The sequence below is a fragment of the Fundulus heteroclitus genome, chromosome 7 (genome assembly GCF_011125445.2).
Source record: "Fundulus heteroclitus isolate FHET01 chromosome 7, MU-UCD_Fhet_4.1, whole genome shotgun sequence".
Taxonomy (NCBI): Eukaryota; Metazoa; Chordata; class Actinopteri; order Cyprinodontiformes; family Fundulidae; genus Fundulus; species Fundulus heteroclitus.
In genome coordinates this window covers 8,009,217-8,023,885 of record NC_046367.1, presented here as the reverse complement: position 1 = coordinate 8,023,885, position 14,669 = coordinate 8,009,217, and the positions used below count along the sequence as shown (strand labels likewise).

General features: G+C 42.3%; 1 protein-coding gene across 2 annotated transcripts; it reads right to left on the bottom strand.

Moving 5' to 3' along the window:
- Positions 1–1,052: 1,052 nt before the first annotated feature.
- Positions 1,053–13,160, bottom strand: slc35a5 (solute carrier family 35 member A5). Of its 2 annotated transcripts, none has more exons than XM_012876342.3 (10): positions 13,039–13,160; positions 12,213–12,405; positions 11,976–12,074; positions 8,953–9,086; positions 7,117–7,184; positions 6,649–6,837; positions 3,782–3,982; positions 3,557–3,684; positions 3,205–3,473; positions 1,053–1,354 (listed from the first exon to the last, which is right to left on the bottom strand). In XM_012876342.3, exons 2-10 carry the CDS (start codon positions 12,337–12,339, stop codon positions 1,286–1,288), a joined length of 1,284 nt encoding a protein of 427 aa, XP_012731796.1. In that variant the 5' UTR covers positions 12,340–12,405; positions 13,039–13,160; the 3' UTR covers positions 1,053–1,285. The 2 variants fall into 2 exon arrangements, with proteins under 2 accessions (XP_012731796.1, XP_021179165.1); XM_021323490.2 differs by lacking the exon at positions 13,039–13,160 and adding an exon at positions 12,642–12,723.
- Between the last annotated feature and the right edge of the window lie 1,509 nt (positions 13,161–14,669).

Here is a 14,669-nt window from a genome sequence, read left to right as displayed (position 1 = left end):
TGGGATCTGTTTGTGCTTGTATTGGTCAATTATTTTTTACATCATCCCTTATCTTTATTATCATACTTCAGTCACACTGTTGTGCATTTGTCTTTTCAAAGACATTAGGCTGCAGTAAATATTCCTCCAGCATTACCTAACTACTATTCTTTAACATACATAACACCTGATAAGTCAAGCTGCCACAGATATATCAAAAATCCTGCATGCATACTTCACATTTTCCTCCACTGCAACAGAATCAATAAATCCTAGCGACTCACATCGCAACAAGGACCCAATAATGTGCTACGCTATGCTGTCTGTGCTGATGGATTCCCTCACCTTATTATGATGGATGCTAAAAACTGAAAGTGAAACTGACAGCTTGTGCTATTTTCTGATTCAATTTACTAATAGTTTCCCCAATTGGGGGCACCCATAACACACCAAAATGTAATTTCCAAACAGTCTTTGGGTGCTTAAACCTGACAAAGATTCATATGGTGACATCACGGGAAAAGTAAGGACCCCCTCCTCACGCAGCAATATTCAGAAATGCAAGCAAGAGAAAATTCCAAGATGTGATGGGACTTAATGTTTCACAAAACCCTCTTAATTTCTTCACATTAAGACTCACATAGCACACTGTTTTTATTAGCCCAGAAAACGTAGCAACATGGCAAACTACGACCACTGAAGGGCAAGAGGTTGACAGCCATGAGCCTTGTTGGAGATAAAAAAGATACATTTTTGTTTCTGGATGAAGTATGTGCATGAGCTCAAGAAATATATATATATATATATATATATATATATATACATACATACATACATACAATGACATGAGTCAGGTCAGTGCCTCAACATGAGTCCAGCATTGACAGCGTACATTACAGAATAACATGATGTAATAGACTTTTCTATAGACGTTTCCATATTTCAAAAGTCCAAAGCCTGATGGTATCCCAAACCCAGCTCAGCAGCCAAATAGAGTAACCAGCTGGAAGCATTGGAGGAATATTTATACAAAACAATTGTTAATGACCCCAAATGCTAAATGCTGTTAATTGTTTTTTTTTTTTTTACATCCCACTGTTCTGTCGCAACATAAATGACAGCAGTCATGCACAAACAGGCACATTTCAGAATATAAGTTAGAACCTCACGTTGAACACCATTAGTTACTGCTTATCCACTCGCAGTCGTTCAAATAAATGCCTTGACAGAGATCCTGCTGTGTGAAGAGCTTAGAACTTCTGTGCGGTGTAGTTTTAGCAGCAACTGCATGCCCCAAACTCGGGGATCACAAGGATTCCTCGTCAGATTCGCTGTCTGTGTTGGCCTTAGCGAGCAGCTCCAGCTCCTCGCCGTCCTGCAACAGCAGAAACAAAGAGGACAACAGAATGAGTACAGGGGGCGGCCAACTCCAGGCGAACGACGTGCGCGGACTGAGATATCGGCCACATTTACACTGGATTTACAAAGCTTAAGCACCCTCTGTTAAGATGACAGGTCTTTCTGATGCAACAAATGAAGATGGCCTGGGCTATGAGGAGGTAACGGCCTGAAACTGAGCCGCAGCTCGCTAGCCAGACCACACAGCGGTTCAACAGGACAGCTGCCCCTCACAGCGGGCCTTGCCATGGTTGAACAGTGGTGGAGCGCCTGTGCTGAGCGTCATATACAGAGGTTGTCTTTTGAAGACAGACGTATGAGTGCTGCCAGCATTGCTGCAGAGGTTGAAGGGGTGGGGGGGGGGGGGTCAGCATGTCAGTGCATGGCTGTCGTCTCAGAAGATACCTCTTCCAAAGATGGTGCACAAAAAGGGCTGTAGATAGTTTGCTGAAGACAAGCAAACTGAGGACGTTGGTTACTGGAGCCATGTCCTGACACCAAGAGGAGTACAAAGAAAAGTGTGTTGTGCCTAAAGTCAAGCATGGTGGCAGGAGTGTCATGGTTTGGGGCTGCATCAGTGCTGCTGGCCGTGGGGAGTTACAGCTCACTGAGGTAACCGTGATTTCTAACATCTGCTGACATACTGAGGTAGAGCAAGGCAGTATTCCAACCAGATACCAACCCAAACACACCTGCAAGATGACCACTGCCTTGCTAAAGAGACTAGGGGTAAAGGCGCTGGACTGGCAAGAGCAGACCTAAACCCTATCGAGCATCTGGCATCCTCTAACAGAAGGTGGAGGAGAGCAGGGTCCACCAGCTCCGTTGTGTCCACATGGAGGAGATGAGGAGGATTCTAGTGGCGACGTGTGACGCTCCAGTTGAGGTATTGCTGAAAAATAATGGTGGCCACACAAAATGTTGACACTCTGGGCACGACTTGGACCTTTTCGCGGAGGGATGTACTCACTTTTGCTGCCAGCGGTGAAAATAGTGGCTGTGTTGAGTCACACTGCTATACAAGCTGTACACTGACGGCCATAAATTGCATCAAAGTGCCATATGTTCATATTGTTCCATGAAAAGATAAAATTTAATATTTACAAAAATGGGAGGGGTGTACTTACTTTTGGAAGATACTGTGTATCTTAAAGCATTCAATTATTTAGTTTCATCAAACCATAAGACTTTCTCCTTTGTCCTGTGACCGTACTGTTTCCAAGAGGGAAGGAGCTAAATTGGGACAATCCTGAAGAAATCTTGTTAGAAGCTGCAGAAGGCTTCAGACGGAGGTGGAGGTACACCTTCCAGCAGGACAACGACCTGAAACATCCACCCAGCGCTACTACGCACCGCTTAAGGTCTAGGCACATTTGATGACGGGTTCGGGCGTATGAATACTTGTTACAAGACACTTTAAGTGAAGATAATCCTACCAGGCCAACAGAACGTTGAGTGCAAACTCTAAGTTTGGTTTAGATGTTAGAGAAAAGTACTGAGTACTGTCGGAGCTCTGAGGGGAAAATACTTTACATTTTTAAACTGCAGTTTAAAACCTGCTGTTTGTTTTTGTAAGCCCGTTCCTGTACTTGAAGACCTAGAAGTGTGCACACAATAGAAGCAGATCAAAGTTACCAGATTCTTACACTTTAACTCTGCTTTACAAAACTATCAACAGAATTATGTCACATATGGGTCCCGTGCAATAACAGCAAGTTATTCTGCTGATATGGAATCAGAAACCTTGAATGCGGAGGCGGAAGAAGCAGCTTCATGGTTGCTCCTAGCTGACCGCACCGTGTTAGTGTGCTGCCGTCTGCTGCTTACCCCTCTGGACCTCTCGAACACCTCTCCATTGATGACCCGCAGCTTCTCCCGTTGTAGGCTGTACTCTGGGTCTTTTGGTCGGCTGCCGTTGTAAATAAAAATGGCTAGCAGGACTATGGGGGCCTGCAGAAAGAAGTCCAGCGAGGGGCGGAAGTCAAACAGGAAGAGCGAGAATCCGGTGACTAGTACGGTGGTGATCTGGCCCGTCAGAACGTGGAACATGTTGTCCCTGAACTTTAAGATGAAGGCAACAGATAAACCCAGGGCAGCTAAGAGAGAAGAAAAAGATTAATCTGACTTTCTCCTGATGCTCAGTGGACCTCAGGCTGCAGCACTATCTGTCAGTACTCACCAGTGACCAGCACCAATGCCAAAGAGTAAATGTTATGTCCGTGGAGAAGGCCACAGTGAATGGTGAGTCCTCGAGCGTCACTGCTGAGCCCCAGAGTCAGACCATTAAACACCACGCCAAAGACATACCTGCAAAAAAACAAAAAACGTACAGCCAAGCCCGATGAGGACCATCACAGAACACGGCGCTCCTGCTGCTTTAATGTTTCCTCCATCCCATCCTCACAGTTTGCTGTTCTGAATGAAGATGCTCTCCGTAAGCTGGTCGCCCTCTTTGAGAATCTTCTCGTTGTAGATGTTGGCCATGGCAGAGATGAAACACTGCAGGATGAGCAGGATGTGACCCACACCTAGAGACTGCATCTTCCCCACTATCCTGTCCCTCCAGGCCTGACCGGGCAGCGACGACGTCCACGATTCAGAGGCGCTGCACACAACAGGGACAACAAGCTCACTACAGCGGGAACAGGTTGTAACTACGAGGGCCTCGGTAATTTGTGGGCCATCTTTCAGTTCTCGTCAGGGACAAATATCATCAAGATGGTTGGACCGTTTGGTAGAGCAGACAAATGTGTTGCTCCTGGGTACTGTTGTGTGATGGCTAACAGAAGAGCCCCATTTGGTTCTTTATAGTTTAGTGAAACACAGACAACTGAGATTTGAAACCAGAGAAGCGTTTACAGATCCTATTGAGCCTGTGAGGTTCATAGATTTAGTTAAAGCAAGCTCTAACCCATGCAGGTTACCTGAATGTTAGACATGAGAGAGATTCTCTCAGATCCGGCTGACAAAGAGACGAGGGCCGAGTGCGTGGCCGCTAATAGAACAAACCAAACCTCTTGGCAGGTGCTCTCCCAATATTTCTGTGCCTGGCGATTGTCTGGTACTGGCAAGGTTGGATGACCACTAAGGTTCTGAGAGGTTCTCCTTTAGATTAAAGTTAAGGATTCATATTGAGTACTGGGCCATAAAACTCTTATTTTGGCTTCTGCGAAACCAATAAGCTTTAGGTAATTCTTGGGTTTTTAATCAGTTTAAGGAGGGCTGTTCTCAGTGTTCATTTCCCTGTTATTCCTTCTTTAATCAGTAATGTGTGGGCTGGAATTAGTTTTGCATTTATGTGACCTTGTTCGTTTTATTAATCAGTAGTGAAAAGAGATTGGTTTGGTTAGTCATATCTAATTCTTGATTTTGTTGGTTTTCAGTTCTCATCAATGTCACAATTTTAAAGCTATAGTTGGTAATCCTGTTCAGAACCCTTTTTGTTATAATAAGTCAAATGGTCCTTCCATCCTGACAGTAGTCAATACATTATGCATTCAGAAAAAGGATGGTAAAAAATTAAATCTCTGTCAGAGCTGCAGGCCTGTAAAAACTCTGACCAATCCTGTCATTCGGTCCAAATGGAAAGAACCAATCAGATGCCTTCATGTCTCGTCCTGCTCTCGCCCCCCTCTGTCCCTCAACATCCAAGGGCATCGCCTCATCTATTGGTCGTCCCACATGCCAATCATTCTGACACGCTCATGTAACGCCAGTGTGCGTGCTCGTTTATTCTTAGTTTCCACTTGCTGGCTGCACATCCGCACTCCCAGTGTTTATGTATCTGGTTAGCTTAGCGGTTAGCTTCAGTGTTAGCTGTTCATTGTAGCGCAACTTCTCTCACCGTATACTTTGAACATAGCTGAGAGTTGCAAGCAGCCAACTGCATTCATGTTTATGAGAAGAAGAGGAAGGGCTCAGTAGAAAGAAATAGGAAAAGAGTGGATTTGGGTGATTTTTTTCACGCAATCCGCCTGAGGAGCGGAAGAGGAGTTAAGACGGTCGTGCGCATGCATGGTTATTTAAAAAGGGACTTGGGTGTTTCTTACTTATATTTCTGGAAAAATCATCTACTCTACATTTAACTTAAGCATCAAATTTCATTTTGATTTTAGCTAAATTATGAATCCTCACAAACACAGAAAAATCTCTTTGGTTTCTTAAAGGATCATCCGTAGAGCTCCTGAGAAGGGAGAAGAATTGACTAAAGACGGATTTATAGAAGTTGAGACCCAACTAATCTTATGAGCATTTATATAATTAAAACATAAGTAATCTACAAATTCAATTAATAAATGATTAAGTAATTTGTCACAACTGTCTCAAAATAGGATGGAAATGTTTGGATAGCCAAATATTTTACTGTATTAGAGTAATAAGTAGCGCTTAAAACTCCATTAAATATTCAAATTAATTGAATAAATTGAGTGGTTTTGTCTGGGCTGCGAATGGTGAGTAAACTCGTCGTTTAGTCACGTCAGGATCTTGTTGGCCTATTAAGAGCTCCAAGCTTCCCCCACAAGATACCTTATTGGGCTCAATTGGTTCATTTTAGGTTTCACAACAACAAACTGCTGGATATGGCCATACAGGAGACTGCTAATGCTCTGGATTTAAAATTAAAATTCACAAAACAGAAACCACGGTCTTTGTGCCCCTGTTGTTTCTCCTTATTTGACAGACCTCCAACCACTTTCAATGAAACGTATCCAAATACTGAACTTCTCTACCGGTGCAGCACAAGCAGGTGCTGCACCGGTAGAGAAGCAGGTAAGCAGGTAAAGATGGTTAAATCAATTCCCTTTTACCTCAGAGTATCTTATGTTGTGAAGAGTGTGAGTGAATGATAGCCTATTTTAACAGCTTAGCTAGATGACGTTAGCAGCCAGGATCTGTTGTTACAAGCTGAAGGTAGCATTACATTTGTAGTTTCTGTTTTACTGTTTGATGATTTTATCAAATCTGTGATTGCTGGACTGTATTTCCCTAACTGGTCAACAGGCCAAGGAGAGGCCATTGCAACTTCAAGTGATTTTTTTATTTTAGTGCTAGGTATACCCCATGTGAAGGCCCTTCTGCATGAGACCCTCAGTTCTTTTAAAGGCATAACTATTTTTTCTTGAAAGACGTTAGTCCCTCTGCCCAACCAAAACCCAGAAAACTGAAGGACGGATTAAAAAAGTCCTATTTTCCTTAGAGGAGATGCAGCTTTTTCCTGTTTTTCCCTCTTCAACTAAAGCTTATTTAATGTAGTTAATAGATGCCTCTTACCTGCTGTTTTTCATCTGCTCCAGGAGCTGGGTGTAGAGAATGCAGGAGTTGGAGGGGGTGGAGAGGGGATTTGAGTGGAGGCCTGGCACCGCTATGGAGTTCTGGCTGCCCCCTGATCCTGTTGTCAAGGAGACGATGGCCAGGAAAAGGATAACTAAAGATGCCCACTGAACCCAAGACAGGCGCCTCCTGAAGGAGAACGGAAACGTGTCCAGTTTGACAAAACAATGAATCATTCAAAGTAGTAAGTTGGAGCATAGCATTAAAATCTTTTATTCCACTATTAAGAGAGTCTGTGCTTTGGGACAGCGTTGAGTCTGAAGCTGCCAAACACCAGTTTAAGGACATCTATTGAACAAGGTCACGCAAAAACAAGGTATGGAAAAGCACCTTTACTTTTTGTATGAATAGTCATATCTTAGACTAGGAACAAACAGGGAAATGTTGTGTTGGGCAGCGCCCACTTACTTTAAAACAACTCTAAAGAGAACAGCTGTGGTCAGGATGACGAAGTTGGAGAACAACACTGCCATGGCCTGGAAACCAGAAGAGAAACAGTCATTGTATGAAACCCTGCAGACCCTCAGAAATAAATGAATGAAGGAGGCTTTTTAAGCATTAAAAAAAAAACAATGTTTAAAATGCATACAAAAAAAATCGGGTTTTAGCCCACAAATTATCTCACTGAACAGAAAACGGTTCAAAGCTCCCACTGCTCTTCATGACCATGCTGGTTTTCTAATGCAGTGGTTCCCAACCATGGTCCTCAGGGACCCCTGTCCTTCGTGTTTCAGGTGTCTCCCGGCCGGCACATACCAGACTTAAATGAATGGATGATTAAGAGGCTTCTGGAGCACTTGATGGCTGCAGTGGAGGTATCAGGTGTGCTGGAACAGAGACACATCTAAAACATGCAGGACAGTGGTCGCTGAAGACCAGGGTTGGGACCCACTGCTCTAATGTTCTCCAATAAACCTCTGAAGCCAGAAACAGAATAGTTACATTTGTACGGAGATTAAATTACACACATGGGGACTCTATTTACTGTTTAGGCGATCTCTAAAGGCAATTGGTTGCAATACATTTTATTTAGGGGTATTGGAGTTCCATTCAATTCAATTTTATTTACAGGACTGTCTCAGAAAATTAGAATATTGTGATAAAGTTCTTTATTTTATGTAATGCAATTAAATGCACGAAATGTCATACATTCTGGATTCATTACAAATGAACTGAAATATCGCAAGCCTTTTATTGTTTTAATATCGCTGATTATGGCTTACAGCTTAAGAAACCCAAATATCCTATCTCAAAATATTAGAATATTTCTTCAGACCAAGTAAAAAAAAAGAGATATATATATAACAGCAAAACAAAATCAAACATTTGAAAATGTCCATTAATGCACTCAGTACTTGGTTGGGAATCCTTTTGCACAGATTACTGCATCAATGCGGCGTGGCATGGAGGCAATCAGCCTGTGGCATTGCTGAGGTGTTATGGATGCCCAGGATGCTTCAATAGCGGCCTTTAGCTCATTTGCATTGTTGGCTCTGGTGTCTTTCAGCTTCTTCTTCACAATACCCCACAAATTCTCTATGGGGGTTCAGGTCAGGGGAATTGGCAGGCCAATCAAGGACAGTAATGCCATGGTCAGTACACCAGTTACTGTGAGAATCTTATGTCATCTCTTAACCACTACCATACTTGTGATTTAGTTTACTGAACCAAGCTGAGTGTTTTTCAAGGCTCGGGAAACCCTGCAGTGTTTCGAGTTAATTAGACGATTCAAGTGATTAGTTGAATAGCCTACTAGTAAACTTTTTCACGATATTCTAATATTTTGAGATAGGATATTTGGGTTTCTTAAGCTGTAAGCCATAATCAGCGATATTAAAACAATAAAAGGGTTTGCGATATTTCAGTTGATTTGTAATGAATCCAGAATGTATGACATTTCATGTTTTTTAATAGCATTACAGAAAATAAAGAACTTTATCACATTATTCTAATTTTCTGAGACAGTCCTGTATATAGAGCCAATTCACGATACAAATGAGTTAAGGGGGGCTGACTACAAATGCCCATCACTTTAAAGAGTTTTTTTTGAAATCTTAAAACAATAATTATTTTTCCTTCCACTTTAATGACGTCCTACTTGGTGTTGGTCTATCAAATAAAATCCGGATAAAATGCACGGAAGTTTGTGGTTGTAATGTGACTAAATGAGGAAAGTTAAAATAAGTTCCGAACACCTCCGTAAGGCACTGTGTGAAGAGATTACGCATCTAACTGTTTACCCACCGGTTGCAGGTAGGTCATCACGTAGAAGATAATGAGGTTGTCCAGAAAGTAGAGGAACGCAGGGACAGCCCACTTCAGAGAGATCAGGAAGGAGGCGCTGGAGGCGCAGCCCAGATCTCTGCATGATCTTCCCTCTGAGAACAAAAACAGCCACATCTCATAAGAACTGGGCTGACAGCTCATTGGCTGACTGAAAACATGCTACCAATATTTTTTCCATCAATTACCATCTCATGGAGGTTGATAGCATTAAATATTCTCCTCAGAGACTGAAAAGTCTGCACAAAACCTCTGACTAAGTAGAATCAAGTCAGACTGTAATAATGATAAAAACATGCCAGATCCAGACAGACGCTGATAAGGTAAAAAAAAATTGTAAAATGTCAGAGGGCCAAAATGTGCTGGACTTAAAATGGTGCACAAAACTAGAAGTAACTGCTTCTGTTGAAAGTTACAATATGATTACACTGAGAGCTACTCACACATTTTATGCCACATGACAGGAAGTGTAAACTGTTGTACGCTCACTAATGCTCAGCACTGCCAAGTGTTACAGTCTTTCAAATTCAGCTTCTGATCCAAATTAATTAGACTCCCTGCTTAGTGCTTGAGTCCCCTCCACTGAAGGTCTCTGGTAATTAGCCACATTATGAAGTCATATTAGAAAAGCCAGCACAGTACGGCTGATTGGGCAACCAGGATCTCTGCTGATTTACAGTCTCAGTGGGCCGTGATCTATTTTAGAATCTATAAACGCCGGGTCCAAACGAACAGAAAAAGATGTTTATAGTGACGTACTGATGCAGTTCTTTGGAACATCTCACTAGCGAGTTTTAGTACTTGCCCTTCAGGTTCTAAATAGCTTTAAGAACTGGGGAGTTTTCAGATCACAGGCCCAAACTGTTACATCATGCTCTTCAAGCCCCTTTGTGATCATCACTTTGTGATGCGTTTTCCCATTTTACCAGAGATCCCACTCTTTATTCACAGCCATGTCCTTGGACAGATGTGTGAGAAAGCCTAATCTCTTAGATTGATTGTTTTTTTTCTGTTATTCCTTTTTCTTTTGTTATTCTCTGTGATTCTTTTTTTTCACACGCGGCCTGTATCAGGATGCTTTCCTGTCGTGACCATGATAGTTCTGACTGGTTCCTCTTCAAATGATTTTCCAGATGTCTCGAACAATCAGAAGGATTCTTCAGCAAAAATACATTTGCAGCAGTCTTCTGATGTCCACCCTTATACTTCTTTAAAGTATTCACCACACAAAGGTGGCGCTAGGAGTTAGGAGTTCATCCTGTAACCATTGAGTTGTCGGTTCATAACCCCACTCCCGACTGGCTCAGTCCTGTCCTTGGGCAAAACACCTCACCAGCAATGCCCAGTGGTACTGATTGTAGGGGATTCCCACTTCTGTCAGTCTGCCCCAGGGTAGGTGAGGCTGCAATGGAGCTCACCACCGTCAGCGTGTGAATGACTGAATGTTGTGTAAATGGCTTTGGAGTCCTCTGGACTTTAGAAAGCGCTTTACAAGTACAGGCCATTTACTACTTACATAATGCATGCTAGATGAGCTCCCACCGCACGCTCTGCATCAGAGGAAACTTGATTATGTAGAAAAACATTTGTTGTTGGAGGACAATTTGATGCAAAGTGATGATAGCGGTAGAGGTTTCATTACAGGTAACTATTGCCAACATAAGAAAAAAAAACGCCATTAACCTGTTGCTGTTATCAGGGCGAGGTACAGTTTTTAGAAAGTTGTAATCCTGAAAAATTCTACATCCTTTAGCATTCCTTTTGAATATAATCAACTACACTTCTGTGTTGATATTCACCGATTTTGGTGAAAGGGTCTAGTTTATAGACTCCGCTCTAATTGATAGCATACGCTTCACAAAAGTCAGGTACCTACACATCGCTCTGTTTGTGCCGAACCGCCAGCACGAACAGAGCAATATATGACAAATGCAATCCTGGGCTCCCATGAAGAGAATAACATGCAATGCTGAATATATGTTTAGGAAAACATCCTGTCAAAATACTGTAAAGAGGAAACTTTCTATTACCATAAGACGAGGCACTTTGATTTATTATTGTTTTAAGTTAGTCTGAAGTTACACTTGGGAAGTGAAGCCTGTTCTTAGCTCTAGCAGCAAACCTTTTGCTATATTGTCATTGTTTACAAAGGCGGGGCCGCCATCTTGTTTTACAAGCATGTTTCACAGCTTGTGTTTAGTTGCCAGACGAAATGCTTGTCTCAGTAGAAAGAAAAAAGATCAGAATGGATTTGGGAGATTGTTTTCATGCAATCCCCCAGGAGAGTGGAAGAGCAGCTTAGACAGGCTTGCGCATGTGCAGTTATTCAAAAAGGGACTTGGGGAAACTTCTGGAAAAATCACCAACTCTAGCTTTAAGTGCCAGGAGGACTGTGACCAGTTGTACATCCGAGAAAATAAAGAAGCCACTGGCCAAAAGAATGGCCCAGCACAGAAGAGCAACATCATCAGACAGAGATTCTGTGGTGTAAGCCAGCAGTCACTCTTTTAGGAATGAAGATGTTCGCATCCGGATAAAGAGGAAAGTTGGTTTGAGATGGGAGTAAAGGAAGCCATTGTTGTGAAGAGAAACTGCCCGTCTTCACACAAGGGTATTGGCCTCAGTGTCCAAATGTCCTCCTCATACAACTCTGTTATTGCAAGCATGACAGCCGCTTTGCAGTCTTGAGCCTTTCAGACAGAAGTCTGATGGCAGTCGCATTTAATAGTAGCATGAACGGCCGCTTAAAAAAAAATCCAATTTCAGCAAGAAATCAGAAATGAGCACCAAGAGCTGCAAAGTGAATGTAGCTTTAGATCATACTGGTTCCTCTCCTGAAATGTGAGGTCTCCTTCTGATCATCTTTAGAGACTATTTATAAGGCATCTTAAGGTACTTTTCAACAGGAACAAACATTATTAATGTTAAATGTTAGAAATGAATGATCAGCACACCCATGTAAATACCATGACACAGATGTTTACCTTTGACTATCACTCTGACCGACATAACCAGACAGAAGAGCAGCTTAAGAGCCTCGGCAAACAGGTTAACAGATGCAGGGAGGAAGTCATACTTGTTTTCTGAAAATAAAACCAAAAAAAAAAGATTAACAAGCTGTAAGACATGTCACCTACGAAAGAGGCAGTCCAATTTTTTCCCTGTTCATGCTCCTGCTGGGGAAAAAACACATCCTACTGGTTACATTCTCTGTAACTCACCAGCATTGGCAGAGAATTTGAGCAGCACAATGCGACTGGTCCCCAATGTAACAAAGCCCAAGCCCAGCGCCAGAGTGTAGAGCGAGGAACGGGAGCAGAGCCTGGGGCAGGAGTAGCAGCACACCATGGCTCCAAGTGGCTGGATCACTGGAAGCTTAGCAGTTCCACCTGGTCTGGGTTCAGGTCTTAAAATCTGTAAGACAATCAATGAGCTCGATGCATTACTGTATAAGGGACCGAAAATGAAATCAACTTTTTGCATCATCTACAGCCGGAATACTAGGTCACCAAAAGATGCCTTTCAATCTGTCTCGTGTAAGAAAACTAAGCACATGGGCCAGTATTTAAATGACAGAATAATTGGACTTTAAAAGAGGGAGTGGATAATTGTATTGTCAGTGCCCTAATAGAAATATCAACCATCATCACCTTCTCTAGCTTTCAGGATCAGTCAACCTATGCTTGAAAGTCAAGCTGATCTCACTCCATGGTGTCCCACTCTACGTAATATAATCTGTTTAAGACCAAAACAGACGCATTTTAGAAAGACTACACAGCCGAGTTTTTCTGTTTTAAGAGAGACAGAAAAGAATTCCCAGCGAAAACTTAAAATCAACAAAACTATTAAAAAACATCTTTAAAATAACTACGGGAGAAACGCTGATCTGATCATATTAAAACGGTAGGAGAGGATGTTTTTCTGTGCTGTTAGCATAGCATTGCAGCTGTGGCGCTACATTAAAGCAACAGTAGAATTAAACTACATATTTTCAGTAAAAGCTTCTACTAATAAAAAGTGAAAGTGTCTCAATTTACAACGACGTACCAGATATTCTTCCTATTGGCCCTTTTTTCCGAAGCATAGCTCAAGCATCATATTCCGTCAAAACAAAACAGGCAGCACTTCCGTATTACTGGGCGTACGCGTTGAGGACGCAGGTGGCGTGATGACGTCATGTCAGTAACAGGCACGTGACAGACGTAAAGGAGCGTAGGACTTTGTAGGACTTTCTAAAACTGTCCCCAGACCAGATACAAAATTGACGGAACGGAAACAAATCATAGATAAATATGTTTGCTCGTACAGTGTGTGTTGTCTGGTCAGAACCGCGGTGAAGTTAGTTTGTGGTTGGGTATTGGAGAGCCATTTGGTCCCTAAGAGCTCTTAATAACTTTGGACAAAAGTAATGTTTTTAAACAGAGGTGAGTTTATAAAACTATTTTTAGTGATTTTCTTGTTTTAATATATATAAAAACAAGAAAATATATATAAAGGGCTTTATATATATATATATATATATATATATATATATATATATATATATATATATATATATATATATATATATATATATATATATATATATATATATATACACTCACCTGCCACTTTATTAGGTACACCTGTCCAACTGCTCGTTAACACTTAATTTCTAAGCAGCCAATCACATGGCGGCAACTCAGTGCATTTAGGCATGTAGACATGGTCAAGAGAATCTCCTGCAGTTCAAACCGAGCATCAGTATGGGGAAGAAAGGTGATTTGAGTGACTTTGAACGTGGCATGATTGTTGGTGCCAGAAGGGCTGGTCTGAGTATTTCAGAAACTGCTAATCTACTGGGATTTTCATGCACAACCATCTCTAGGGTTTACAGAGAATGGTCCGAAAAAGAAAAAACATCCAGTGAGCGGCAGTTCTGTGGGCGGAAATGCCTTGTTGATGCCAGAGGTCAGAGGAGAATGGCCAGACTGGTTCGAGCTGATAGAAGGGCAACAGTGACTCAAATAACCACCCGTTACAACCAAGGTGGGCAGAAGTACGTACGTCGAACTTTGAGGCAGATGGGCTACAGCAGCAGAAGACCACATCGGGTGCCACTCCTTTCAGCTAAGAACAGGAAACTGAGGCTACAATTTGCACAAGCTCATCGAAATTGGACAATAGAAGATTGGAAAAACGTTGCCTGGTCTGATGAGTCTCGATTTCTGCTGCGACAGTCGGATGGTAGGGTCAGAATTTGGCGTCTACAACATGAAAGCATGGATCCATCCTGCCTTGTATCAACGGTTCAGGCTGGTGGTGGTGGTGTCATGGTGTGGGGAATATTTTCTTGGCACACTTTGGGCCCCTTGGTACCAATCGTTGCAACGCCACAGCCTACCTGAGTATTGTTGCTGACCATGTCCATCCCTTTATGACCACAATGTACCCAACTTCTGATGGCTACTTTCAGCAGGATAATGCGCCATGTCATAAAGCTGGAATCATCTCAGACTGGTTTCTTGAACATGAGAATGAGTTCGCTGTACTCAAATGGCCTCCACAGTCACCAGATCTCAATCCAATAGAGCATCTTTGGGATGTGGTGGAATGGGAGATTCGCATCATGGTTGTGCAGCCGACAAATCTGCGGCAACTGTGTGATGCCATCATGTCAATATGGACCAAACTCCCTG

What these genes read in the sequence shown, in the direction of transcription:
- slc35a5 (XM_012876342.3), bottom strand. Translation starts at nt 12,339, where the DNA reads ATGGTGTGCTGCTACTCCTGCCCCAGGCTCTGCTCCCGTTCCTCGCTC. An exon ending in TGATGACCTACCTGCAACCG is followed by an intron (nt 7,185 to 8,952) that starts GTGGGTAAACAG and finishes TCTGGTTTCCAG; the next exon opens with GCCATGGCAGTGTTGTTCTC. An exon ending in TGTTCGAGAGGTCCAGAGGG is followed by an intron (nt 1,355 to 3,204) that starts GTAAGCAGCAGA and finishes CTGCTGTTGCAG; the next exon opens with GACGGCGAGGAGCTGGAGCT.